Here is a 27,196-nt window from a genome sequence, read left to right as displayed (position 1 = left end):
TCAATAATGAATATTTATTTAGCTTCCCAAATGCTGCTGGCTTTGACTTTTCTAGGCATTATTCATACTACTATTGATTATGTTGCTGATGTGTATGTGCTTGTAATCACATGTGCGATTTTCACACGTCATATGGTGTGACATAGGTCCTGCAGTCCACGGGTATCAGGAGATCGAATCGGCCAATCAGAGGGACTTGAATAAAACGGATGCAATCTGTCAGTCAGCCCACTGTGGCGAAAGTAATGGTGATGTTCCTCCCCCATAGTCGTGATGCAACAGAGTTAAATAAGTGTGTGTGTGTGTGTGTGTGTGTGTGTGTGTGTGACACACACACACACACTTATTTAACTCTGTTGCACGCACGCACGCACACACTGGTTTTCATGTTTTATGGGGACTTTCCAGATATAATGATTTTTATACTGTACAAACTGTATATTCTATCCCCTACTACCCTACCCCTAAACCTGGCCCTCCCAGAAAACTTTCTGCATTTTTACACTTTAAAGACACTTTATTTAGTGTGATTTATAAGCTGATTTTCTCATGGGGACTGAAAAAATGTCCCCATAAGGTCAAAATTTAGTGCTATTACTTATTATTTATTGGTCCTAATAATGTATGGAATACCAGGTACACACACACACACACACACACTGTTTACTCTGTTATATACAGTTGCTCTCTCCTTGACATATGACATATTCAACTAGCATTTGCTGCAACAATACACCTATTGTAACTTGCATAGTTTTTTTATTTATTCCAAAATAAAATAATAATAACCATTTTTTGCAATTTGAGTCTCATTGTCTGAGCTGATCTTAAAACAAATATACAGTATAAGTATTAAAATAAAGTCATTTGTAGATATTCTGATTACAACAGAAAACTTCATGTAATATTAAAATAGCCTACTATTCTGTCTCAAAAAATACTATTTTTGTCCCAGAAAATCTTGATGACAATGATGTTTACAAAAATTCTGTCCAGTCAAATTCTCCGTACAGTGAGACTGTCCACTTTCAGGGCTCTTCCCATCGAAGTGAGTAGTGAAGCTACCTAAATAGTTTATGCTAGTGAACTTGTGTACACTAACATATTTTTAGCACTATTTTTTAATGTGTCATGCCTTGTGCCCTCAATGCTGATGCAATCTCCCTCCGCTGGTTGCAAACCTGCATGGCTGTTCATTGAGAACTAATGAAGAACATGTCTAATGCACACCAAACAAGAATACATATTTGTTTTCACAAGCCATTTGTGGAAGGAATTTGTTCGGTTAATATTCAAAGCTACTGCTGAAGTCACGTAATTGGATGACCAAATGAAACGCTTAGACGTCAGACCGGAGATTAAACGCTCAAATGAGGATTTATATCACCAACTTCATAAGAGGATTTGCTTACGTACAAACACACACATCTATAGCACCTGAGGAAATGTCATGTGAGAGTTCTCTCTGTTTGTGCGAGGTCATGAAAGCTTGTGTTTGTACATAATTTCCTAAACTGGGCAATGAAAGCTTTACTACTGACCCTTGACCTTTGAACTCTGGACACATTCTCCATTTGACCTCGTCTCTCTGTCGCAAGCCTAACCTTGACTTTTTGCAAATGCTGACTCCAATGAAGTGTGGATATCTGGCTACCAGTAGAGCTGCCACATACTGCAGATGGCAGTTTAAAACAGTGAAATGTCACACAGACCGATTTAGTGTCATGGGACAAACCTTTTATAGCATCTCACTTTACCGTCTGTATCCAGACCATCATCGCTGTGATTTATGATATTATGATTCATGAGGTTTCAGTATATGAAATGATTCTTAAATTGGGCTCAATTAAATAATGCTGACTTTTTTTTTAACCTCATTCAACTTTCAGAAACACAAGTAATGCTTCTCATTGCAACTATTACCCTAATATTGTAATCATTATGACCACAAACTGTAATCATACCTTACATTTTCATTACGTCTGCTGAACTGAAAAGCCTATGATGTTTACTTACCACTTAACCTGTATTATCGTATAGCTGTATATTACCACTGCCATACGGACATACTGACACACTCATCTCTGACTGATAACAGAACACTTCCTCTTTGTAACATTAATGGGTTAACTTACCGTCACCACGCATCACACACATGATCACCGTCGACCAATAGTGAGCCTACGTGGTGACGTGCAACACAGACGCGCTACGCTTAAACACTACGTAAAAAGACTCGAGGTCCAGAGAGAAGGAAATGAATAGTGGAATAAAGTCGTTATTTTTGTTTGTTTTTGCGCACAAAAAGTATTCTCGTCGCTTTATAAACTTAAGATTGAGCCACTGTAGTCACTTGGACTATATTAACGATCTCTTTAATAACTTTTCTGGGCCAGCAAGTTTCAATCACTTAGAAGCCTACAGAGGAGTGATCAGCTCTCAGATTTAATCAAAAATATCGTAATTTGTGTTCCGAAGATGAACGAATGTCTTACGGGGTTGAAACAACATGAGGGTGAGTAATTACTGACAGAATATTCATTTTTGGGTGAACTAACCCTTTAAAACATTTTCTGTAATACGTATTTTTTTGTGAAGCTGCTTTGAAACTGCTTTTGTAATGTATTGTGAAAAGTGCTACAATTAAACTTAAATTGAATTGAACTGAAAATATGCTCAAATCTTTTGTGAAATTTTAACATTTTGTACACTATTTTTTACTGATTTCTGCCTCCTTTTTGTTAAATCAATTCATTTTACTTCATTGTTGTTACAATTATGTTGTGTTCGTTTCATTTTCATGGACTTTTAGTTTGTATTTCCTCAGTTAGCTGCTTCCTGTGTTTCCTTTGTTCTAGATTCCCGCCATTATCTGTTGTCATGGTGATTCATTTAATGAGCACAGCTGTCTTCATTTAGGTCATTATCTCTTTGGCCCCATCCACACTACTGCGTTTTAGTTAAGAAACGGAGACCTTTTGCTACGTTTGCACCTCTCGTCCAGACTAAAACGGCAAAAACGAAGACCTAAAACGGAGAAGTTTAGAAACGCTGCCGACCCCGTTTCGCGTTTTGAATGGATTTATAAAAAAGATGTTTATATGTCATTTTGACACAAATACATATTAATAAATGACATTTTGATGTTTGAAAGTCTCCAGGTTTACACCGGCACGCGCATGCCCAGTGTTGGTGAAAGGTCACGTGATCCGCGTTTTCAGTCCTTTTTTTTAATGTATTGTGGACGGAGATCCATTCTAATACGCAGCTAAAAAGCTGGTGTGGAAGGAGATCATATTCGTTTTAATTCTCCGTTTCTAAACTAAAACGCAGTAGTGTGGATGGGGCCTTTGTCTTTAAGTCCCTCAGTTTGCTTCAGTCGTTGTCCAGTATGCTAAGTTTAATGCACGCTGTCTCGTTCTATTTGGAAGCTATCTGAGTTTTGTTTAATAGATATCTACTTTTTCATGTGAATCTAACCTTCATTGGACAAAAGCATGACAATTGTATTTTATCATTTATTTCATTCAATAATACTCCATTTGCACTACTGTTATTTTTGACTTTATTTTACTTAGTGTGTGCAGTTTCACATTGTTTGCCGCTATGCTGCAAATGTTTTGCAATACAAATGTGTCGTTTTAAGTGTATGAATGTTTATTTCTTTAAAAAAAAAAAATTGTGGTATAGCAAGTAACTTGATTTAGACAGTATTAATGAATGAATGTGATACCGTATAATTTAACAAATAACAATGCAAATTTGATTTTGAAATGTTTTGTTCAACAAACATTACATTTTCTTTTCTATAGAAAAAAAAGTACAGATATACAGTAAGTAAATGGGAGAAATGATTTCTTGTAGCTGTTTCCTATCAGTCTTTTAGGTTGCACACTGTATGATTTATAATAGTCCTTTACAACTGTTGCTTGTCACACTGTGCGAACATGATCCCTAAGCCATGTTCCACTGTAGGATCTCAGTCATTCATGTCATACTGTACAGCAGTAAACGGACCCATACATGAAGACAGGAGTTTTAACCTAACCTAAACCCAAACCTAATCTTAACAACTACCTTACTAACTAGTATTAAGCAGTAATAAGGAGTTTATTGAGGCAAAAGTCAGAGTTTGAGTTAGTGAATAGTGAGAATTGGACCCTAATCTATCCAATGCAACAATGTATAATGTGTAAACATAGTATACAGTGTATACTGTGCAATATTCAGTAAGTAGTAATTTGGTTTTCCATTCCAAACATAGCCAATGTGTTTGTGGTGGTTTAATTCATTGGTTTCTGCCTGTGTGTAGTTTTTGAAATGCAAAGAGGCTTGTTTTTTGACACTTTTATCATAACATACACACCATCAGAATCAGTCAGGAGGAAGTGAGGCGACGAGAATTTAGAACATTTCAGGAATCTAAATGCTTTGGCAGTTATACACACAGAGGAGCTCTAACACACACACACACAAACACATACACAGACACACACAAAGTGTTCTGAGAAATGCTGCTTCAGCTTCAGGGCCTGCTTCCCTCATAAACACATGAATTCAAGGAAACTGTGTCACAGAATTTGGATAATAAATTATAAGGGAAAAGGTCGGCTACACTTTATTTTAAGGTGTCTTTGTTACAGTGTTATTATACATTTAAGCACTTAGTAATATGAAGTCTGTAAAACAATGCATTGCTATGCATATGCTTTACTTACTATAAGGTTAGAAAGGATTAGGGTTTGGTTTAGGGTTGGTTGCATGTAATTATGCATAATTTAGTGTTATTAACTACATGTAACATAAGTAACAACAACACTGTAAAATAAAGTGTAACTGAAAGATCACTTAAGTGTACTTAAAGAGAGTACATTTTCATGACTGTTTCTTAGTAATAATTTAGTGTACTTTAAAGTAAAACTGTTGACATTATGTTTTAATAATCTTTTGTCATGCTTTAAAGAATTGCACTTATTTTGATGTGTTGATATGCCTAACATACTAAGGCAAAGTATTTGATTTTACATTTAAAGTTATATTCTAAATGTATTAAATTTCAACTTTATCATTACAAATATATTTAAATACATGACATCCAAATTTCAATATAAATTACATTGAAGTATATTTTTGTTTATGAGAAATGTAAATTGTTAGCCATATTTCAAAAACTATAGAACTAATTAAAATAAAAATGTACATATAGAGATGAAGTCCTAAATAAGTGGGTCAATACAAATGATTTGGTTCAACTAATTGAATTTAACATAAATGTTAACTATAATACATTTTCATACTCTTTCAGTCTCTTTTAAAAAAGTATGCTAAAGTGTACTTCTTTTTCACAAGGGTTGTCTCGGTGTGCTCACACTCACTTCCTGCTCAGTGATTGGACATGCAACACTTTCCATCCGCAAATCACAACAGGAAAATCCCTTTCTGTCTTTGTGTTTGGGTGCATAACTAGCATGACTAAAAATGGTACATTTGTATTGCAAAACATTTGCAGCATAACCGCAAGCAATGAGAATTGCACAAAGTGAAATATAGTAAAATAACGGTAGATCAATAGTGATTGTTACTAAAATGTAGAAGATCACTCTTTCTCTTACATGGTGAATGTGTGAAGCTTCTGATCTGTCAATGATGCTCATCTTTCGCCTCCACCCCTGTCCCCCTCATGCCCACTTATGTCTTTTCCTCGCCCCCTTGGCAAATGATGAGGCATCAGCTGATTTGGTAGAAGGGATTTGGTGTTCCATGAAGTCTATTTAAAAGTGCCAATGCATTGCTATCTCTCTTTCTCCCCTACTTTCTGTCTTTGCCTTTTTAACTTCTGCAATCTCTCTTTTCTCAGCTATATTTATAATATACAATGTTTTTTTTTTTGTTGACTAGCAAACTAGGACCCGTGTTTTTATCTGTCTTCATCTCTCTACCCTGCTTCATATGGGAAAAACCTCACAAAGTCCAACTCAACAGGTATTTAAGTCTCAATCTGAGCTATCAAAAGAGAACAAGTAAGTACCCTGGAGTGTATTCATAGACCAAATCTCTGTATAGCAGATTTTAGCAGCCCCCGCTCATGCACATACTTTTAATATATCCAAATTCACAAACACACAGACTCACAAACTATACAGACCATATAATGTTGTCTATATTATTCTTCACCTGATGCCTTCCCTTACCATGTATCCCAGCAATGCCAAGTCTAAAGTTATGATCTGGAAGAACTGCAAGACATACATAACAACCGTGACTGTGGATGTTGTACAGCTTTGCAAACACTGATGCATTAAACAAGACTGATTATCTGTGATGTAATTTCTTAAATGCAAACTTTAAATTTGATATCGCTGTTTTGGCCTCCTTTTAACGTTTTTCTGGGTGTCTTGGAATGTCTGTCTGGGTTTCTAAACATTAAAAAGCATACTTTTACACTGTGTTTCAATATGGCTTTTATTTTGACAAACCATGTGTGACTGATGATTACAAAACAGTCCAAATACCAGAGTGTTCCCTCTCCTCATTCCTGTAGCTTCTGATGCTAAAAAGTATGTGCATTTGTGTGTGTGTGAATATCTGATACATGAACCTTTGTACAGATTCGAAAACCATTGATGCCACCAGCACAATTCCTCACATTTTCTTTTTCATAAAAGCCCCTCAAGAGAAATCACTTGTTGGCCTGGAACCACTTCCTCTTTCAGCGCCAACCCCATCCATAGGAGAGCACCTCGCCGTGAGATAGAAAAGTAGGCCAGTGTAAAAGAGGATATCTGGCATGGCCATAAAAAGATGTGACAGGAAGAGAGAGAGAGTGTGCCAGGAACATCTAATTAGAGGAAGACATAGAAAAAGCCAGAGGAAGAGAGGGAATAAATCATATAAGGCTGATTTAAATTGATTTGTTTGTTTACTTAAGAATATTGAATCAATTATTGACTAATGAATTGTAAAACTTATTGTTTTGATTATGGATATATTATGGTTTTGATTCTGAATTTATGACAATATGGATGACGTATTTTGGCATTGTCTGGTCATATCATGTGTCTACAAAGTAAGGAAAGGACGTCCAGGTGTGAATATATAACTTTTCTGACACTTGACACTGTGTTTTGGCATTTTAGTTGTTCTGTGCTGCTTTTTGTGGATTATTGGATTTTGTACTGTATACATGTTGGAAATCCTTCATTGTTCCAATAGAGTATTTATACACTATTGATATCGGTGTGAGTGCCCGGCCTCTCTAGCCCAGCAGTCCCAGTGCTCTCTACCCGGGCGGTTCCAGCGCTCTCTAGCCGGGCGGTTCCAGCGGTCTCTAGCTGGGAAGTCCCAGGGCTCTCGAGCCAGCGGTTCCAGCGCTCTCTACCCGGGCAGTCCCAGCGCTCTCTAGCTTGGCGGTCCCAGTGCTCTATAGCCGGACAGTCCCAGCACTCTCTAGCTTGGCGGTCCCATCGTTCTCTAGCTTGGCGGTCCCATCGCTCTCTAGCCAGGCTGTCCCAGCGCTCTCTAGCTTGGCGGTCCCATCGCTCTCTAGCCAGGCTGTCCAGGCGCTCTCGAGCCGGCGGTTCCAGCGCTCTCTACCCGGGCAGTCCCAGCGCTCTCTAGCTTGGCGGTCCCAGTGCTCTATAGCCGGACAGTCCCAGCACTCTCTAGCTTGGCGGTCCCATCGTTCTCTAGCTTGGCGGTCCCATCGCTCTCTAGCCAGGCTGTCCCAGCGCTCTCTAGCTTGGCGGTCCCGGCGCTCTCTAGCTTGGCGGTCCTGGCGCTCTAGCCGGGCGGTCCCAGCGCTCTCTAGCCGGGCTGCCCCAGCGCTCTCTAGCCGAGCGGTCCCAGCGCTCTCTAGCTTGGTGGTCCCAGCGCTCTCTAGCCGGGCCATCCCAGCACTCTCTAACCTGGCGGTCCCAGTGCTCTCTGGTCCCATGTAGCCGTCTAAGAAATTATGGAGCTCTCTGTCACGGCCAAGGAGGCTGCTCCCGAACTTTGTGCACTTCCTGTCTCTGTGCCCAGAGGTGGTCCACCATGGTGGTTCCTAGCCCCGTCTACTCCACCATGGTCAACTGCTCCACCCTGGTGCTCTCTTGCTCTGCCGGCTCCACTTAGGCCCCCTAAACTACTGACACCACCTTGGTTCCCTGCTCTGTCGGCTCCGTCATGGGGGTCTTGGGGAATTGGTGGTCTTCAGCCCCACCTGCTCTGCCCTGGTGGTCTCTTGCTCCTTCTGCTCCACCTTGGTGGCATTCATCTCCGCCTGCTCTGCCCTGGCTCCCTGAACTGGTTTCCAGGCTCACCTTCACCTCATGGGCCTGGCCGTCCATCATCCCTCCCCCTGGTGCGCCTCCACTCCACCACCCACCTGGACTTTTATTTTAGGGTTTTGTTGGCCAGGAAGCATCTGGAAGCCATCTTTTTGTTGAATTTCCTGCTTTGTTGTAGTTTTCCCAGTTGATTAGTCTGATTGTTTCCAAGGGTGTCTTGTTAGCTTGTTACCACTTGTGTATATATAGACCTTGTGTTTCCCTTGTTCCGTTATCAGTCGATGTTTGCTGTGGATGTCTTATGATAGTGCATGTTTCAGTTCCCTGTGTTTCCTGGTCTCCAGTTCTTGTGTTTATTGTACGTTTTAATAAAACCCCAGCACTTGGATCTACATCTTTACTTTCTATTTCCTTTTCTTCATTTTCCCTGATATCCGTGTGAGGGATTTTCCCTCCCTTGTGTGTGTGTGTATGTGTGGTTCAGATATACCCTACATTATGGGGGACAAAACATCGCCACAAAGAAGCCAATATCTAAAATACTTGTCCTTCAGGGGACATTTTTGGCCCCAATGAGGAAAACAGCCTATAAAATCAAACTAAACTATGTTTTTTTGAAAATGAGTGATGAGTAGGTTTGGGGTTAGGTTTGGGGATATGCTGTATAAAAATTATTGTGTCTATGGAAAGTGCCCATAAAACATGGAAAGATAGACAGAGAGAGAGAGAGCGAGAGAGAGAGAGCAATAGAGAGAGAGAGAGAGAGAGAGAGAGAGGGAGGGAGGGTGGGAGAGAGAGAGAGAGAGAGAGAGAGAGAGAGGGAGGGAGGGTGGGAGAGAGAGAGAGAGAGAGAGAGAGAGAGAGAGAGAGAGAGAGAGAGAGAGAGAGAGAGAGAGAGAGAGATGAGGTAATGGCTAGTGAGAGCTCTTATCAGCTGGAGAGGGGGGACCAGGTGCATTTCCTGAACTCTGGGCCTGGGTGCCACAAAAGCTTCTTTGTCCAAGCCTGTTCCCTGACTCTGCACTAAAGCAATGATTTAGCCCGGCTCCTTCCCCTCTCCAACCTGCTCCTTCTCTTTCTCTCTTCCTGCTCCAGAGAGACCAATTAGAGACAATGCAAGTAGGTTAGACTGCCCATTAACTGAGGGCATTGTTAAGCACAATGCCAAGAGGATTGTACGCTAACAATAAAACCCATAAGCCGGTACTAGAGTGTCACTGACATTGTTGGGCTAAACCAAGAGTGCCATTTTGTTCCTATGGAGCGTGTGAGTGTGTGTGTGTGTGTATTGGGGAGAGAGAGTGTGCGCTGGGTCACAGACTGCACAGACCAGTTTCTCGTCACTTAAATAGAATCTCTGTGTTCCACTTTTCTATCCTATCTCTTTATCCCTTTCTGTTCTTGGACATCTCCATCTCTCACCCACTGACCCCCGTGCGCACAAAGACAGAGAGTCAGTCTCTTTACCCTGATAATGATGGGAAAAGGATGATGTAATGCCCCCAGCCAAGGGGTTTCGAGTGAGATGAGGTTGCTTTTGAAAGGCAAACTCTCGTGGGCCTGTCTGGGGGTCTTGACCTCTGACCACGGGGGTCACGGATTCTCCCACTATTAAGGGAAATCAGTTTTGCTTGTGCATTTATAACACAATCATCACAGTCAGAACACTCCTCCAATCATCTGTGCATAAAGAATGCTGTGTCATCATTTTTTAAATGTCCTTATTTACTATACTTTTTGCCCCTACATACCTTAGCAATACCATAACTAAATATATTCCAGATCGCCCTATCATCCTACTGCAGCACCTAAACCACTTATTCTGTAGATAACCTTTTATCTTTTATAACATTATAATTATAATATAATTATATAATAAATAAATTTGTTATATTTATATAGCGCTTTTCTGGGTACTCAAAGCGCTTTACATATGGGAGGGGGAAATCTCCTCAACCACCACCAATGTGCAGCATCCACCTGTTATAAATGTATTTACATATTTGATTATGGGAACAGCCGGATACTACTCGTAATCCCTGTTATAGGACATCTTGGTTAACAGAATAAATTAATCATATCTGACTGCATATAAAACATTTCTACAATGGCACTTATAACCGAAAACCTTTGCATGATATGGTGTCCACTAGGTGTCAGTATGTAAAAGACATCTGCCATATATAGCGCAACATAAACTAAAATTACCAAGTGCACTTGTAATCCAAAATTATGGTTTCTCTGCTCTCTATTTATCTCTAGATATCCCAGTGGACAGTTCTGACCCCACTTAAGTGTGTGGGAATGAGTGGTTGCCCTTTTGGCAACAGTACTTTTGAACTGTGACAATGCTGTAATCCCAAACGACCTTAAGGGTATTTATAAACGCACCTCATCTGTCTCTCATGCACCTCCTCTCTCTCTTTCGTGTCTTCCTTCCTGATATCTTCATTTTCCTCTCTCTCTCTCTTTCGCTCAGTCTCCCTCTATTCTTTCTTTTACTGCCTGATTAGCTGGATTCTATGCTCCTTCCAAGTCATTGGAATCTGGGTCAGAACTCACAGCTGCTCTGGATCAAGGGTTAGTGTAGGACCAGCGCTGAGGTTGATATTAGATTTTCATCAACTATAAATCAGTAGTGACAAAACAATGATTATAGAGCCATTTAGCTCTAACTCTATTGCCAAGGTAATCCAGTAATGCAATTACCATTATAGACAGACCAAAATGTGACATAACATAAATCATCCTATAGTTTAGTTTCTAAAACAGCAGGAACCCCGGCTGAGCCAGGAGGCCTTTCTGTGCGAAGTTTGCACGTTCTCCCCATGTCAGTGTGGGTTTTCTCTGGGTGCTCCAGTGTCCCCCACAGTCTAAAAACATGCAGGTAAAGTTGATGGATATGCCAAATTGTCATAATGTGAGTGTGAGTGTGAATGTGAATGTGAATGTGAATGTGAATGTGAATGTGAATGTGAATGTGAATGTGTCTCAGCACTCTCAGTGCTGGGTTGTGACAGGAAGGGCATTCGACGTAAAACCTGTGCCAACTCATGGGTGTGTGAACCGCTTATGAGCGGGAATAACGCTAAGAAAGAAAGATATACATACATATAAGGTATATATATATATATATATGTTTACACAAAAGGCCTATTTCTCTCAAATATTGTTCACAAATCTGTCTAAATCTGTGTTAGTAAGCACTTCTCCTTTGCTGAGATAATCCATCCACCTCACAGGTGTGGCTTATCAAGATGCTGATTAGACAGCATGATTATTGCACAGGTGTGCCTTAGGCTGGCCACAATAAAAGGCCACTCTAAAATAGGCCTTTTGTGTGCATAGAAAAAGTCTTAGATCTTTGAGTTCAGCTCATGAAAAATGGGGGCAAAAACAAAAGTGTTGCGTTTATAATTTTGTTCAGTGTATATATGAAAATGTGAATAATTTTAACAAAATAAGATGGATCAAACAAAATGCATGTTATTTGTATTTAGTACTGTCCTGAATAAGTTATTTTACATAAAAGATCTTTACATATATAGTCCACAAGACAAACAAAATAGCTGAATTTATAAAAATGACCCCGTTCCAAAGTTTACATACCCTTGATTCTTAATACCGTGTGTCGTTATGATCCACGACTGTTTTTTTTGTTTGTTTTTTTTTGTTTTGTTTTTTTTTGGTTGTTTGTCCTGAGCAGTTAAATTCCCCAATGTTCTTCAGAAAAATCCTCCAGGTCTCGAAAATTCTTCAGTTTTCCAGCATCTTTTGCATATTTGAACCCTTTCCAGCAGTGACAGTGTGAAAAGATGGATGTCAAAATCATAGAGAGGACAATTGAGGGACTCAAACACAACTATTAAAAAAGGTTCAAACATTCACCGATGCTCCAGAAGCAAAGACAATGCATTAAACTGTAAACAAAGAGTGACAATGGGTAAAAACTTTTTGAATTTGAAGATCAAGGTAAATTGTATTTAATTTGTCTTCTGGGAAACACGCAAGTATCTTCTGTTGCTTCCGAAGGGCAGTACTAAATAAAAAAAATTAAAACTTAAAAAATTAAACATTATTAAATAACACAATTAAACAAACTAAGAAAAATGTTGACATCTTTATCTTGTTCAAAAGTTTTCAAGGGGTTCACAAACTTTCAAGCTGCACTGTAACAAACAGTTAAATTAGTTAATCCAATTGTGTGTGCTATGTGTTTATGCTTAGTATCTTGTCATTAGCTTAGCAATATCTGCTAACGGCAAACTCAATTATAGTCAATTGTGTCGAGTCTCTTGTGCTTCCCTTGAGGAGCACTAACTTTTTATATTGCAGGCAAGGAAACTTCCTACATAAAGCATTTCAAACATGTCAATTATGAATGATATTCTATTTAAGGTACGATGTTGCCTTAGAAGGCAGCTGCCTATGTAGGCAGCAGAAAGCAAGCCAACTCAGTTTTGGAACAGAGCTAATTATTCCAACCAACACTGACGTCATGACTAAACATACAGTACTGTGCAAAAGTCTTAGGCATGTTAATACCTAATACGTCTCCAAGATGCTTGAAGAAACCTTCCTGCAAAGCTACAGTACTGTGAAAAGTACTGGCACTTGTGTTAAAATGCTGTAAAGTGAGAATGCTTTCAAAAATAAAATCACAAATTGAATTTATTGAATCAATATAATGTTGTAACAACTCTTTGCGTTTAAAACGGCTTTTGTCCAGGTACACTTGCGCATAGTTTTTCAGGTAGCTTTGCAGGAAGGTTTCTTCAAGCATCTTGGAGACGTTCCTGCAGTTTTTCTGGATTTAGTTTGTCTCAGTTTTTTCTGTTTCTTCATGTAATCACAGACGGACTCGATGATGGTGAGATCAGATCATACCGGCTGTTGTCAGACTCCTTGTGCATACACAAATCTCACTGGATTATTACAATTAATGGCAAAAAGAATGTTTGGAAATGTAAACTGATATTTCAGTCAGGGGGGGTTAACATGCCTAAGACTTTTGCACAGTACTGTACCTTGACACACTATCAGAATTCTTCCTCACAGATCCAAACATACCAGAATTATATTCCCCATATGAGATGAACTACATCCAATAATGCCAAAACTAAATGTTACAAAAGTGTAAAAACAGAAACAGACAGTAATTCACTCTCTCTTCCAAAACACGCACACACGCGCACAGGGACTCCCTCATTAAGTGTATTGCATAAATGCTGACGTCATGAAAATGAAGCTGTTGACCTGAGAAGTGAGTGTGATCACCCACAGGTTCATTAAATCTCTGTGTGAATGTGTATTTCAATTCACAGTCAATACACTGAGGGATCAGATCACAAAAGTGTACTGAGCATGTGCTTTACAGCACGTAGGCTACAGCTGAAAGGGAACGTGAGAGCGAGCGAGTGGCACTCCTGTTTCTGAGCAAGGAGAGGAGAAATTGCTGAGCTCATTGTCTCAAGAGAGACAGGGCGCTGCGAAGGGAATGATCTGAAAATTGGGCATGGGCATGTGTGGACTGTTCACTTCAAAGCAGAAGCCCCGGGGTATCTCGACACCCAAAGGCCCAGGTCAACATTACATGCACTCATCTGAAGCACACATATTTGACTTCCTGAAGAGTTTGTAATAGCAGAAAGATATTAAAGGTATTAAAATGAGAAAATATAGAAAATATTTAGTTAATTACACCATTCACAGTATTGACAGCCATTACAAATTGACCATTTATCCTGACATGTTTTTGTAAGCAACATATGAATCAAAAATTACATTTAAAATCAACATTTATGAATTTGTTCAACGCTTTTATCCAAATGCATTCAAGGTGTTATCAGTTCATGTTTCTTTATCAGTTCCCTGTCAGTTGAATCCACAATCTTACCATCGCTAGTGCTTTATGCTCTACTAAGAAGGAAATACATTTTAATTAATTTCAGTTTAAATTTACCAACATTTCATATTAGCAAATTTATATGAAATGGAAAAAATATATATGACTTTAAATTAAACCAATCAGCACTTTGATTCTATAAGAGACTCTTACGGTGCAACCAAAAACTCTCATAAATGTTTATGTAAATTATTATTCCTTTACTTTTGCTTGTTTTTTACTTTTTGTAGAAAAGTATGTATGTAAGTATGTATGCATGTATATATACAATGTATGTATGCATGCACGCACGGAAATATGTATTTATGTGAGTAATTAATTATCGCAACTGTGAACATAATTGTCATTTTTGCCTTGATAACATCTAAAAAAGGAAAGCTGACAAATGTATGTATATATTTAGTAAATATTCAGTCTCCTCCACTGACCAGTTCGAAAAAAATAAACATAAGTAGTAAAACATATTATGTAAACATGTATTTTTTTAATCTGACGGAGAAGATAAACAGTTACAGTTACTTTTTTCCCCTATTAGTCAGATTATTTCAGGTCTACTCCAGCCTTTTCAATCCGATCAAAAATGCGGTTGGATGGAGCTTTATAGGATCAATTGAGGTGTTTACATGAATCCAATTAAGCCATCAATCCGATTACTAACAGATTATTTGGGTGCATGTAAACAAAACTTGTGTAAACCAGCCCAGACTAGCAAGAAAATTCATTAAGGAAGACAGATGTTTCAAACAAAATCCAAAACTTCCATTCCGAAATACTGCGGAAGCCACTGGAAATTACAGTATTCTCTTCAGATGTCCTCACCATTGTACCAGTGCCACTGAATTTGACTCATCCAGACATCAGAATCCCTCATCCAGAATGTCATCGAGCATTTTTCATATTTCATATGGTAACTTTCACACACTTTTATGGTTTTTCTGCAGTCTGTGGCTCATCTGAGAGGAGGTCCAAGAATGTGGCTCTGTCATATTGCAAGAGAGAGTTATATAGTGCAAAAAGCATAAAACACCATTTCCAGGAAAGACGCTCATTTGGTTCATTTAGAAACCGCTGCAATCTACGAGCCAGACAAAAACACTTGGCAGTTTAATAGCAAAACATCATCAGTCCAGTGTTCTGTCGCAGAGGCATAACTCGTGCGCTTGGCCACCATCTGTAATTATCACCCGCGGATATAGGCTATATATCGCATGCCTCATCTAATCGCCACCGCCTACGACTGAAAACGTGTTCCAGCGCCGAACTAAACATGTCAAGAGTGTTTAAGAAAGGCATGTGTCATATATTGTACATTGTCATTAAGAAAATATTTGTTTGCTCGATAAACCGATGACCCCCGTCCCCCCACCACCCCCACCACCCCCACCATGATGGCTGTTAAGAGCTTGGCAATGAGACAAGACAAAATGGCACCTCATCATCATCTCAAGAATCTTTTCTGGAACAAATTCGACATGAGCGAGAACCACTATTTATTTGCTGCTAAATATTTGAGCCGAGATGTCTTTTATAGAGAGGATGTATATTGAGATTAGGCCTTTTTTTAATCCGGTGTGTTAAATTTATTCTCTTTCTCTTTCAGTTCACCTTTTGACAGCAGGCTTTGTGTACAGACTGTGGGAAAGTTTCCTTTCCTGATGAGGTCATCCCTTCAACCCCCCCACACCACCAGATCTGTTTCACTCTCTCTCTCACTCTCACACACACACACACACACACACACACACACACAGGAAGGAGGTATACAACAAGGTCTTGGCTTTTCGGCTGTTTGTGTAGGCGCACATATGATTGCGATGAAGGTCACGTGTGGCTTTTGTGGTAATACTGAAGGACAACGAGTGTCCACGATAAAGGAAAAATCTAGTTTGAAAAAATGTTTAAGTACTTACAAATAAACCTTTTATGTTCCTGGTGGTGTCATGTGAGAATTAAAAACATTTATATCATTTTTAAGCAACGATTCAATTTAATGACTCTAAATATGTCATGTGGTGTAACCATAAAGCAAAAAAAAAAAAAGTAATAGCATTTTCCTTACACCTAGAATACATGTACACATCTTAATGTTTTTGAAGGTAAAATATATATATTTTTTTACAAATATAATTAATTACTAAATAATAAATATTACGTTTTTTGGGGGGGTTGTACCACATGACATCTTAAAACCGGAACTAACCTAAAAAAAGGTCAAATGACCTGATATTTTAGGAAACTTACTGAACTTGACACAGCTGGTCTGCAGGAACCTCTATATCAGGGGTCATTTCCTGTTTTATGGTTTTGTTTTGTTGCACGGCCAGACCACATGACTTGATGGGAAAAAAAAAACAAAAATCAAATATTAATAAGCACTTTTGCTGAAAAATGATACACATACATAAATATACAAACAATAGGCCTAATGAGGCTTTTTCTTCATTATGAAATCAAGATTGCATCACCCTGAGATTTTTGACTGCACCCCAAAAAATGTAAAAACAAAAATTTTATTCAGGAATTAAATGCTTATTATAGAAAAAGTAAATTCAGTGTATGCATTGCATTTAATGTACTGCATGCACAAAATCCATTTTTTTTTATAATAATAATAATAATAATATTATATATACAGTATATATATATATATATATATATATATATATATATATATATATATATATATATATATATTCCTTTTTAGTCTCTATAGCCTATCTATATACAAATTTATATTTCAGATTTTTTTTTTTGAACATATGATGTTTTATTTAGCTAGATAGCTATCTGAAATAAAACATGTTTAAGTAACTTTTTTATGGTTCTTGTTTTAGTTAACTATTTATATAACTATTATAACCCTGCATCCAACCACGTACTGCACGTACCCCACATACCCCTGTCTATCAAATTTCATTCAAATAGATATTTTCAGTGACCTTTTGCACCCCCATCCCACAAATAATTAAGCTCAGGGTCAAAGTCTGCATCCATACAGAAAATACCACCCTAGAGCCACACTTCTGACACAGTCTCCCCTCACAATGTGCCTTTATGGCCAAAGCACACTCCCGGTGCAATGTTGGAACTCAACGGCAAGTGAAAACGTGCAAAACTAAACAAAAAACACAGAGCTCACAGTTGTGACCATGAGTCTGATGAAGAGGAATGGCAGACACACACACCTCTCCAGACGTACACACACACACAGGTCTTTGTTTTAGATATGTGTAATACACTCAAAGCGCTTAATCAAACTCTCCCGACTGTGACTCTTTTCCAATGTGTGCGTTTACCCAAACATGTGGAGACCTGCGGGGTGTTGAGATGAATTGTGTGTGTGTCTGGAGAGTTGCATGACTGGCATTCCTCTCAATCATACTGAAGCCCATAGTGAGAAGGTTAAAGAAACAGAAAAGTAAGAGAACACACTCTCAGAATTTGTGTTTGAGAATGTGTGCCAGAAGGGGGCGCTCAGCTTAGCTGACTCAGAAAACTCGTTTTTCTTTCTCTGTTTCTTTGTGTCTCATTCTTTCTTGTTTAATTTCCACATTCACCCCCTTGCCGCGGGCCTGTATAAAGGGCAGTTTGTTTAATCAGTAATCACATCTGAACAAGTGAGACACTATCTTTATATTCGACCAAACCTCTGAATAAGCAAACCATTATACTAACCTCTCTCTCTCTCACCAGAGAATATAGTGAGCTCATGCCACCTGCAGTCTACCACATTATGCTGAATCAGTGTCTTTGAAAGTTTCGTGTTGTAATACTAAAGCTTTCTTGTCCTACTACACATACAATGTCCTTGCTACCTGATAGAAATGTCCTGATGAACCAGTTTTCAAACTAATTTCACCCCGTTTATGTGAGTTGTAACATACCTGTAAAAAAGCTAGCCGCTATAGCATTCCCATTCATCTCAATGGCAGTTGCTCGGCTGGTGCACACAGTCCAGGAAATACATAACATGGATCCTGCCATCAATGCTTCATGAGGATTTTTCGAGCCAATCACCTCATTTCTAAACATCATGTGACTGATCATGCTCTATAAGAATTCTATATAATAATAATAATAATAATAATAATAATAATATTATATATATATATATATATATATATATATATATATATATATATATATATATATATATATATAAAATGAATGATAAAAAATTGGCAGCCAATCAGAATCCATCTGACTTCAAAGAGCTTAAACATTTAAAGCAGCAGACACCATAAATACAGTGAACGCTTATAATAAACAAAGATATTGTTCATTAGTATGGATGCTAATATTGTTATAGTTTTCATTCTTGGTGTGAACAGGGCATTACAGTTAAGGCAGAGCAATTGTTTGCAAAAAATGGTTAACCCTTATGTCTGAATGCCTACTTATATACTATATAGTAGGTGAAAAACAGTATGTGAGCTTAAGTATTATGTCAAAATTCATAGTATTCATAAAACAGTAGACGAAAAGTACCTGGATGACCTACTACTTCAGGTCCAATTGGCACTTTACTATCCCATGAGGCCACTGGAGAGGTTTTGTGATGGGCAATGAAGCGACGCAACAAAGCTAGTAGGTCACATGACAAAGACAACATGACATGTTGTAGATGTCCAAATTACTTTTACACACATTCATACTATATACAGAACATCTTTTAATAGTCGCAAAGTAAGTTCCAAACCAAAAGTAGTTCCTAACTTCATCTAATACATGATTTTGGGGACAGCTAACATGTTTGTAGCTCGATAGATAACTATACAAAATAATCATAATATAACAATTGATATCACAACCATTTTAAAGAAAACTACCTAACTCTTGAAGTTTGTTACAGCCATAATAAGGTAAGAAAATAAGTCCGCGTAACTAGCATTAGCATTTTTGCGTATGTTTGTGGCTTTAACCTGCAAGTGAACGAACTAGCATGTTGACAGAACTCATGATATGTCCTTTCATGACAAACACTGTCTCAATTTAGTACCATACAATATCTATATTGTATTCTGTGCATGTGAAGAGTCCATAAAACCAAAGAGTTAGACAGTGCAAGAAAAGTACAGAACAGTTTTTGTAATATTTATGTCTGATTCAGATTTATTCCAAGTGAAACTTTTAGCCCAGAATCCTCTTTGATCAAGCATTTACACACTTGTTCAGTATAAAATAATATGTCAGAAGTACTGAGTTTACATGAGTAATGTCATGTTGCTTACCTCGAATACGGCGATTTATCAAATAAGACGTTTTAACAATCATGCCGCATAGATGAGTAAGAGATGAATATACACAGAATATGAGTTATATGATAAATATTTCCAAATATATAAACAAAGTTAAGCCAACATGCTTTTTAAGGAAACCACTTGTCATTGACTGAAAATGTTAGCTCCGCACTTATAAACAAAAACACTGATAAACAACAATGTACTGGATATTTTGAGCTATAAAAACATTAAAGTGGTATTTGATATACACAAATATATTTATAAAATCGAAAACATTGAAGTTTTGTAAATTGATATGCAAAATGTTCTTTGGTCTGCATCTTGTGGATGTACGTATGTGCCCAGACACAAATGAATCTAGTTACACCTCCATCATTATTATTTACAAAAGAAACCAGGGACCTCCGAAATACTGCAAACGAAACTGCTAAAAAGTCTTCTAGGCAGCTAAAATAATAATAATAATAATAATAATAAAACAACAAATGTTAAGTCATTTTCCCCCTTAGGCCTTCAACTGCTTTCAGCAGAGACTGTTTATGGCAGTGTGAGAGTGAGCTAAAGTATTGTGGCGCCCCCTACTGGACGTGTCACGTGATGCAACAGTACTGCATGGATATCAAAGACGTCCTGTGGAAATCATCCTCAGAAAGGTCATCAGGGATGTTGTTCCTGGGATTTGTGAAAAGGGTCGGCCATTAAGGTCCACCTATAAATTTGTTCCTGGTCCCCATGAAGTTTAGCGATGCCCCATTTTGTCCAAATAGCAGGGTGAAGTTTCATCCATTACAATACTGATGTTTCATCTTCTCTCAACACCATCATCAAGCAAAACTGATCACATAACTGTAGTGAATATGTTTTGGTCTTCACAATTTGAAGTCGAGGATGTTCTCAGTGTGGATGTGACTCAGTTCCATCCGCCAGAATCTCTGTGTGTGTTTTTTCTATTTGGTCTTCTGAGAGCCTATCATTACCTTGGAGACAAAGTTGACAATGGCGCTGGCGGGCTGCTCGGGGTCGTGTTCGGCGAACAGGTGACACACATTCTCTGTGCTGCTTCCGCTTTTCCTCGCAATAAAGCCAAAGATCCTGTTACACACACACACGCACAACAATGAATAAATGTCCAAGGAGCACGCTTACTCAAATACACAACTAGCACTACTTCAAAACTGAGATTGGGACTCACTTTGCAGCTGTGCAGCCGTCTCGTGTCCATCTGTGAACAGATCAGTAGAGATGTCAGAACATCCCACAAAAATCCAATAAAAAAAAAGGCTAATAAACATACTAAACAATTTATAAAACAGCTTATAAATCATACTAAGTGAAGTTTTTGAAACCGTAGAATATGCTGTTTGTACAGTATAAAAATCATTATATTTATGGAAAGTCCCCATAAAACATGGATGCCCAACGTGTGTGTGTATGTGTTACATACTTCCTGTCCTGAGGATCCAGGGCACAGAATATCACTGTGTTGACAGCATAGTGTCTCCTGAAGAACAATCTGGAAACACAAAAGTAATTTAAAAACTCAATTGTATATATGTATATACATGCATGGTCATTGGTCACCGTGATTTTGCCAAGTAGGATGTTCCAGGATCAACATGTTTTGTTCCGAAAATGTAGTCCTAACCCTATCCCTACCCTAAACGTAACCCTACCCATAAATTATCCCTAAAGGGGATGTGATAGGTAACATGCACCATACATACATACATACATATACATAATATGTATTATATATTATATATATATATATATATATATATATATATATATATATATATATATGTGTATATATATATATGTGTATATATATATATATATATATATATATATATATATATATATATATATATATATATATATGTATATATATATATATATATATACACACACACATATACATACATATATACATACATATATACATATATATATACATATACATATACATATATGTACACACACACATATATACAGTGAGGAAAATAAGTATTTGAACACCCTGCTATTTTGCAAGTTCTCCCACTTGGAAATCATGGAGGGGTCTGAAATTGTCATCGTAGGTGCATGTCCACTGTGAGAGACATAATCTAAAAAAAAAAATCCAGAAATCACAATGTATGATTTTTTTAACTATTTATTTGTATGATACAGCTGCAAATAAGTATTTGAACACCTGAGAAAATCAAATGTAAATATTTGGTACAGTAGCCTTTGTTTGCAATTACAGAGGTCAAACGTTTCCTGTAGTTTTTCATCAGGTTTGCACACACTGCAGGAGGGATTTTGGCCCACTCCTCCACACAGATCTTCTCTAGATCAGTCAGGTTTCTGGGCTGTCGCTGAGAAACACGGAGTTTGAGCTCCCTCCAAAGATTCTCTATTGGGTTTAGGACTGGAGACTGGCTAGGCCACGCCAGAACCTTGATATGCTTCTTACAGAGCCACTCCTTGATTATCCTGGCTGTGTGCTTTGGGTCATTGTCATGTTGGAAGACCCAGCCTCGACCCATCTTCAATGCTCTAACTGAGGGAAGGAGGTTGTTCCCCAAAATCTCGCAATACATGGCCCCGGTCATCCTCTCCTTAATACAGTGCAGTCGCCCTGTCCCATGTGCAGAAAAACACCCCCAAAGCATGATGCTACCACCCCCATGCTTCACAGTAGGGATGGTGTTCTTGGGATGGTACTCATCATTCTTCTTCCTCCAAACACGTTTAGTGGAATTATGACCAAAAAGTTCTATTTTGGTCTCATCTGACCACATGACTTTCTCCCATGACTCCTCTGGATCATCCAAATGGTCATTGGCAAACTTAAGACGGGCCTTGACATGTGCTGGTTTAAGCAGGGGAACCTTCCGTGCCATGCATGATTTCAAACCATGACGTCTTAGTGTATTACCAACAGTAACCTTGGAAACGGTGGTCCCAGCTCTTTTCAGGTCATTGACCAGCTCCTCCCGTGTAGTTCTGGGCTGATTTCTCACCTTTCTTAGGATCATTGAGACCCCACGAGGTGAGATCTTGCATGGAGCCCCAGTCCGAGGGAGATTGACAGTCATGTTTAGCTTCTTCCATTTTCTAATGATTGCTCCAACAGTGGACCTTTTTTCACCAAGCTGCTTGGCAATTTCCCCGTAGCCCTTTCCAGCCTTGTGGAGGTGTACAATTTTGTCTCTAGTGTCTTTGGACAGCTCTTTGGTCTTGGCCATGTTAGTAGTTGGATTCTTACTGATTATATGGGGTGGACAGGTGTCTTTATGCAGCTAACGACCTCAAACAGGTGCATCTAATTTAGGATAATAAATGGAGTGGAGGTGGACATTTTAAAGGCAGACTAACAGGTCTTTGAGGGTCAGAATTCTAGCTGATAGACAGGTGTTCAAATACTTATTTGCAGCTGTATCATACAAATAAATAGTTAAAAAATCATATATTGTGATTTCTGGAATTTTTTTTTAGATTATGTCTCTCACAGTGGACATGCACCTGCGATGACAATTTCAGACCCCTCAATGATTTCCAAGTGGGAGAACTTGCAAAATAGCAGGGTGTTCAAATACTTATTTTCCTCACTGTATATATATATATATATATACATGTTTATGTATAACTTTACCATTCAGAAGTTCTAAAATAGTTTTGAAAGAAATCGTTACTTTTATTCATCAGGGATGCATTTAAATGAATCAAAAGTGACAGTAAAGACATTTATAATATTACAAAATATTTATATTTCAAATAAATGCTGCTGTTCTTTTGAACTTTCTATTCATAAAACAATGCTGAAAAAAGTATAGTTTCCACAAAAATATTAAACAGCACAACTGTTTTCAACATTGATAATAATAAGAAATGTTTTTTGAGCAGCAAATCATGTTCAGCTACACTGAAGACTGGAGTAATGATGCTGAAAATTCAGCTTTGACATCACAGGAATAAATTACATTTTAAAGTATATTAAAACTGTTATTTTTTAAATTGTGATATTCAACAATATTGCTGTTTTACTGTATTTTTGATCAAATAATTGCAGCCTTGATGAGCATTAGAGTCTTTAAAAAATTTTTTTTATAAAAATTACAAAAACAAATTATACACAAAACAACAGCTGATTATGAGAAATGGGACAAAACATTTCACACAGCATTACCGAGATTCGTTTTCAAAATAGCAATCATCTCTGAATAATGTTGAAGTGGAAATGTCCCTAAATGTGCCATTTCATTTTATCTAAATTATGGCATTACATTATCACTAAAACCCCACCTGACCATGAAATATGAATTAAGAAATAGAAACAGAAACATAAGGAGAGAGAGACTCACTTCCTCTGGTTGTCTGTGAGGGTGATTCCCTGTGCAGACACTTTAAAGTGAACAACAGTGGATGTGGTTGGTGGATCCATACTGAAAATCACAGTGGTGGCCTTCTGAACACCCTGAACTCCTGTCAGAGACTCCAGCTCCACACTGCCCAGGAACCACACGTTACACGCTGAACAACACACATACACATTAGCACATGAAACACATTTCCTATACAGTGATCAAATGCAACATGCACACAAATATTCAGTTACCTGCTCCCTGTTTAAGTAGCTCTGCTGCAGAGTTTGTAGATGTTTGTGCTGGAGATTCATTTAACTCTTCTAGAGGGTCTAAAAGAAATATGTGCCTATCCAGTTAGTACAGAAACACTAGGAAAAGAAGAAGAAAAAAACACATGCAGACACACTAATAACTTTACTTACCTCTGCCTGGGATGATAAGTCTGCAGGGTAAAGCCAAGGGTGTGATTGAATGTTGACACACCAAAGCTGTGAGACTTCCTGTACATACAGGAAACATTTATAATTAGTTTAGCTAAATGTTTTACCATCATATTTTTCATACAACAACAATGCACGATTGTTGCAATTTATCTTATTTAAAAGTCAAATGTTTTCAAAATGCTTTTAGAAGTCTGTTATGCTACAGTATATCGTGAAATATTATTACAGTCTAAAACAACTTTTTTCTATTTGAATATATTTTAAAATGCAATTTATTCCTGTGACGCAAAGCTGAATTTTCAGCATCATTACTCCAGTCTTCAGCGTCACATGATCCTTCAGAAATCATTCTAATATGCTGATTTGCTGCTCAAGACACACTTCTTATTATCATAAATGTTGAAATCAGTTGTGCGGTTTAATATTTTTGTGGAAAGTGTGATATATTTTTGGAGAATGGTTTTTAAAGAATAGAAAGTTCAAAAGAGCAGCATTTATTTGAAACATAGATCTTTTGAAACAATATAGAAGTCTTTAATGTCACTTTTGATCATTCTACTGAACAGAAGTATTAATTTCTTTCAAAATGAAAAACCTACTGACGCCTAATGAGTGAAAAGAAAATGGAAACAAATAGTTGCATGACGCTCCTGATTACGGCCACTAGAGGGAGATCTTGACCATGCAAATGATAAGGCTTTAAATAGCAGCACTCAAGTCCTCATTAAAATTCATGCAGACAATGACATCAACAGATACTTACCAAAGTAGGGTTCGTTGGGGCAGCCTTTTAACCGCACGCCTTTCGGTGTGCACTCGATCAGGAAATGCCGCACAAGCTCATTGGACAGATCCCCCACTGTGCAAAGAGACAGGGAATGATGATATTTTTAATTATCAAAGCAACTACATGTATGTAGTAGCAATAGGAAATGCACTGAAATGTGTCGTAGAAACTGAGAAATTAGCTCTGAAATGATCAGGGATCTTGTTATAAAAAGCATTTCAGCTGTTTGTTTCTAATTTTGAGATCCTTCAGAAGGATCTACGAGGAGCAGCAACAGCACAAGGACAGACTTTCCTGCATTTTACTCTAATCAGGAGTTTAGGAACAACAGTACGTATCCTACTTCCTCCTTAATACCTCATTCTGACTGGGCAGGCCAAGTTTCTGAACACCGAACAAGCGCAACTGATGCTGAGGATAGACAGACTTTGAGAAATCAGCTTGTTTGTTTGGTACAATAAACTCTTATCTCAAAATGCAATTTCTCATGATACAAAAAACAATAAAAAAAAACATAATAATACTGTATGAAACCCCCTCTTACAGAGACACCTAGAACTATGATAATCAGATGGAGACGGACAGTGTGCGTGTGTGTGTGTGTGTGTGTGTGTGTGTGTGTCTCCCCCTTCCTTCCTCTGATTGAGAGACACACCATGTTTACGGAGGGGCTCTGGATATGAACGCTCCAGCTGTGTTCACACTCATTCAGCTGTTCCTCACACAATAGTGTTGGGACGTCCAGCTCTTCAGGGTCTTAAAGTCTATCAAATATTTCACTGCAGTTCATTCAAGGAGTTGCCGTGTACATTCAGGCCGTTTAAACCTGGTATTAAGATGCGTTTTGGTCGATTAGATCACAAGTAGACGAGGGAGACACATTCCTGTTTACACCTGGTGTTTTAATTCGTCTCTCTTGTCCACTTTTGACCACTTCTGTCCTGATTTCTTCAAGGGGAGGGTCTATGGGCGGGTAAATGGTGAGAGAACATTGTGCTTTATGCGTTTTCGACTAGCTCTGGAAGTGGTCGAAAGGGGACAAGCTCAAAACGTTTTAGACCCCGTTTACACCTGTCTTTAGCGTCGTCCACTTGTGATTCGATCGACCAAAACGCATCTTAATACCAGTTGTAAACAGAGCCTGAGAATCTAAGGACAGTTCACATTTACCCATTTTACACAGATTAAGTGCTTAAAGTTAGCATGAAACAGAAGTTGCGATTGGCTTTTCTTCCCTATTGTCACATACATCAGCATGAAACAGTTTCTCAAACAAGAAAAAAAATGTAGGGCGGGACTTGATTTAGTCAATAGATTATGTCATTGCATGGTTGTGGTTTGCTAGTTCTCCTGCCCGAAAAACACATCGTCAAAGAAATGTCATTGCAAGTGGGTAGGGAAGTTATTTTGATTTAAGATTACGAGGGCACATGAATTAAAAGAAAATCGTGATGTGCAGGATAAATCAGTTATAATAAATACTGCAAAAAAAAAGAGAATTGTCAAACCAGGAACCGGGGGCAGATATTTTCCACACCAAGGATTTAAGGTACATGAAATATGGTTTTAAAACTCATATAGTTTAGTTTATGGGTAGGCTGTGCGTTTGCCCAGTCAATTGCGTCATTGTTCAGCTGAAGTCGTCATAAAAATAAATGTGCAGCATTCTCTTACTTTTCTTGCTTTGCTGTAGAACGGAGGGTGGGGGCGTGGCCACCTTCATGGCCAATCCGTAAGCTCCTCTGAACGAGTGACTGTCTCTGATGATGAAGGAGCCCGGCTCTTTATCCTTGAGAATGCCAATAGCTACAGCAAAAAAACAAACAAAACAAAAAAACCCACAGATGTATTATTCAGTCATCTTAGAAGCGAAGAGGATGTAACGCTTATAAACCAGGGCTCTGCAGTGATGGAAGTTACTTTGAGATCCACTTTAAGAGACTTTGAGAGTAATCAATTGATCGATTTACATATAATAACTCCAATAAACAGAAAACACCAATTCTTCCACAGAAGGCATTGTGATAAGCAGCATTTGACTAAATATCATATTGTTTTAAAAAAATAGTCAGAAATATTTTTGTCAAAAAATCAATATTTATAATGCTGCAAAAAGTAAATGTGGCGTTTACATCTGTGCAAGGAGTCGAATGAATTGGTGAATGTTTTATTATTTTATTTTTAAATAAATTAACCATC

At 38.0% G+C, this 27,196-nt stretch overlaps 1 protein-coding gene across 4 annotated transcripts in view; it reads right to left on the bottom strand.

Annotated features, from left to right (window-relative positions):
* Nucleotides 1-18,824: 18,824 nt before the first annotated feature.
* The window catches only part of tns3.2 (tensin 3, tandem duplicate 2), a 45,429-nt gene continuing 37,057 nt past the window's right edge, over nucleotides 18,825-27,196 (bottom strand). For all 4 annotated transcript variants that reach the window (XM_084092035.1, XM_084092037.1, XM_084092038.1 and 1 more), the window contains 8 exons: nucleotides 26,672-26,803; nucleotides 24,974-25,069; nucleotides 24,190-24,267; nucleotides 24,019-24,096; nucleotides 23,765-23,933; nucleotides 20,860-20,928; nucleotides 20,608-20,637; nucleotides 18,825-20,507 (listed from right to left, as the gene is read on the bottom strand). In XM_084092035.1, the coding sequence (XP_083948161.1) occupies nucleotides 20,363-20,507; nucleotides 20,608-20,637; nucleotides 20,860-20,928; nucleotides 23,765-23,933; nucleotides 24,019-24,096; nucleotides 24,190-24,267; nucleotides 24,974-25,069; nucleotides 26,672-26,803 (797 nt within the window). In that variant the 3' untranslated portion in view covers nucleotides 18,825-20,362. The remainder of the gene's footprint in view (nucleotides 20,508-20,607; nucleotides 20,638-20,859; nucleotides 20,929-23,764; nucleotides 23,934-24,018; nucleotides 24,097-24,189; nucleotides 24,268-24,973; nucleotides 25,070-26,671; nucleotides 26,804-27,196) is intronic.

This window comes from Abramis brama, assembly GCF_963993115.1.
Source record: "Abramis brama genome assembly, chromosome: 18".
NCBI classification, from domain to species: domain Eukaryota; kingdom Metazoa; phylum Chordata; class Actinopteri; order Cypriniformes; family Leuciscidae; genus Abramis; species Abramis brama.
This window is presented reverse-complemented; position numbering and strand designations above follow the sequence as displayed.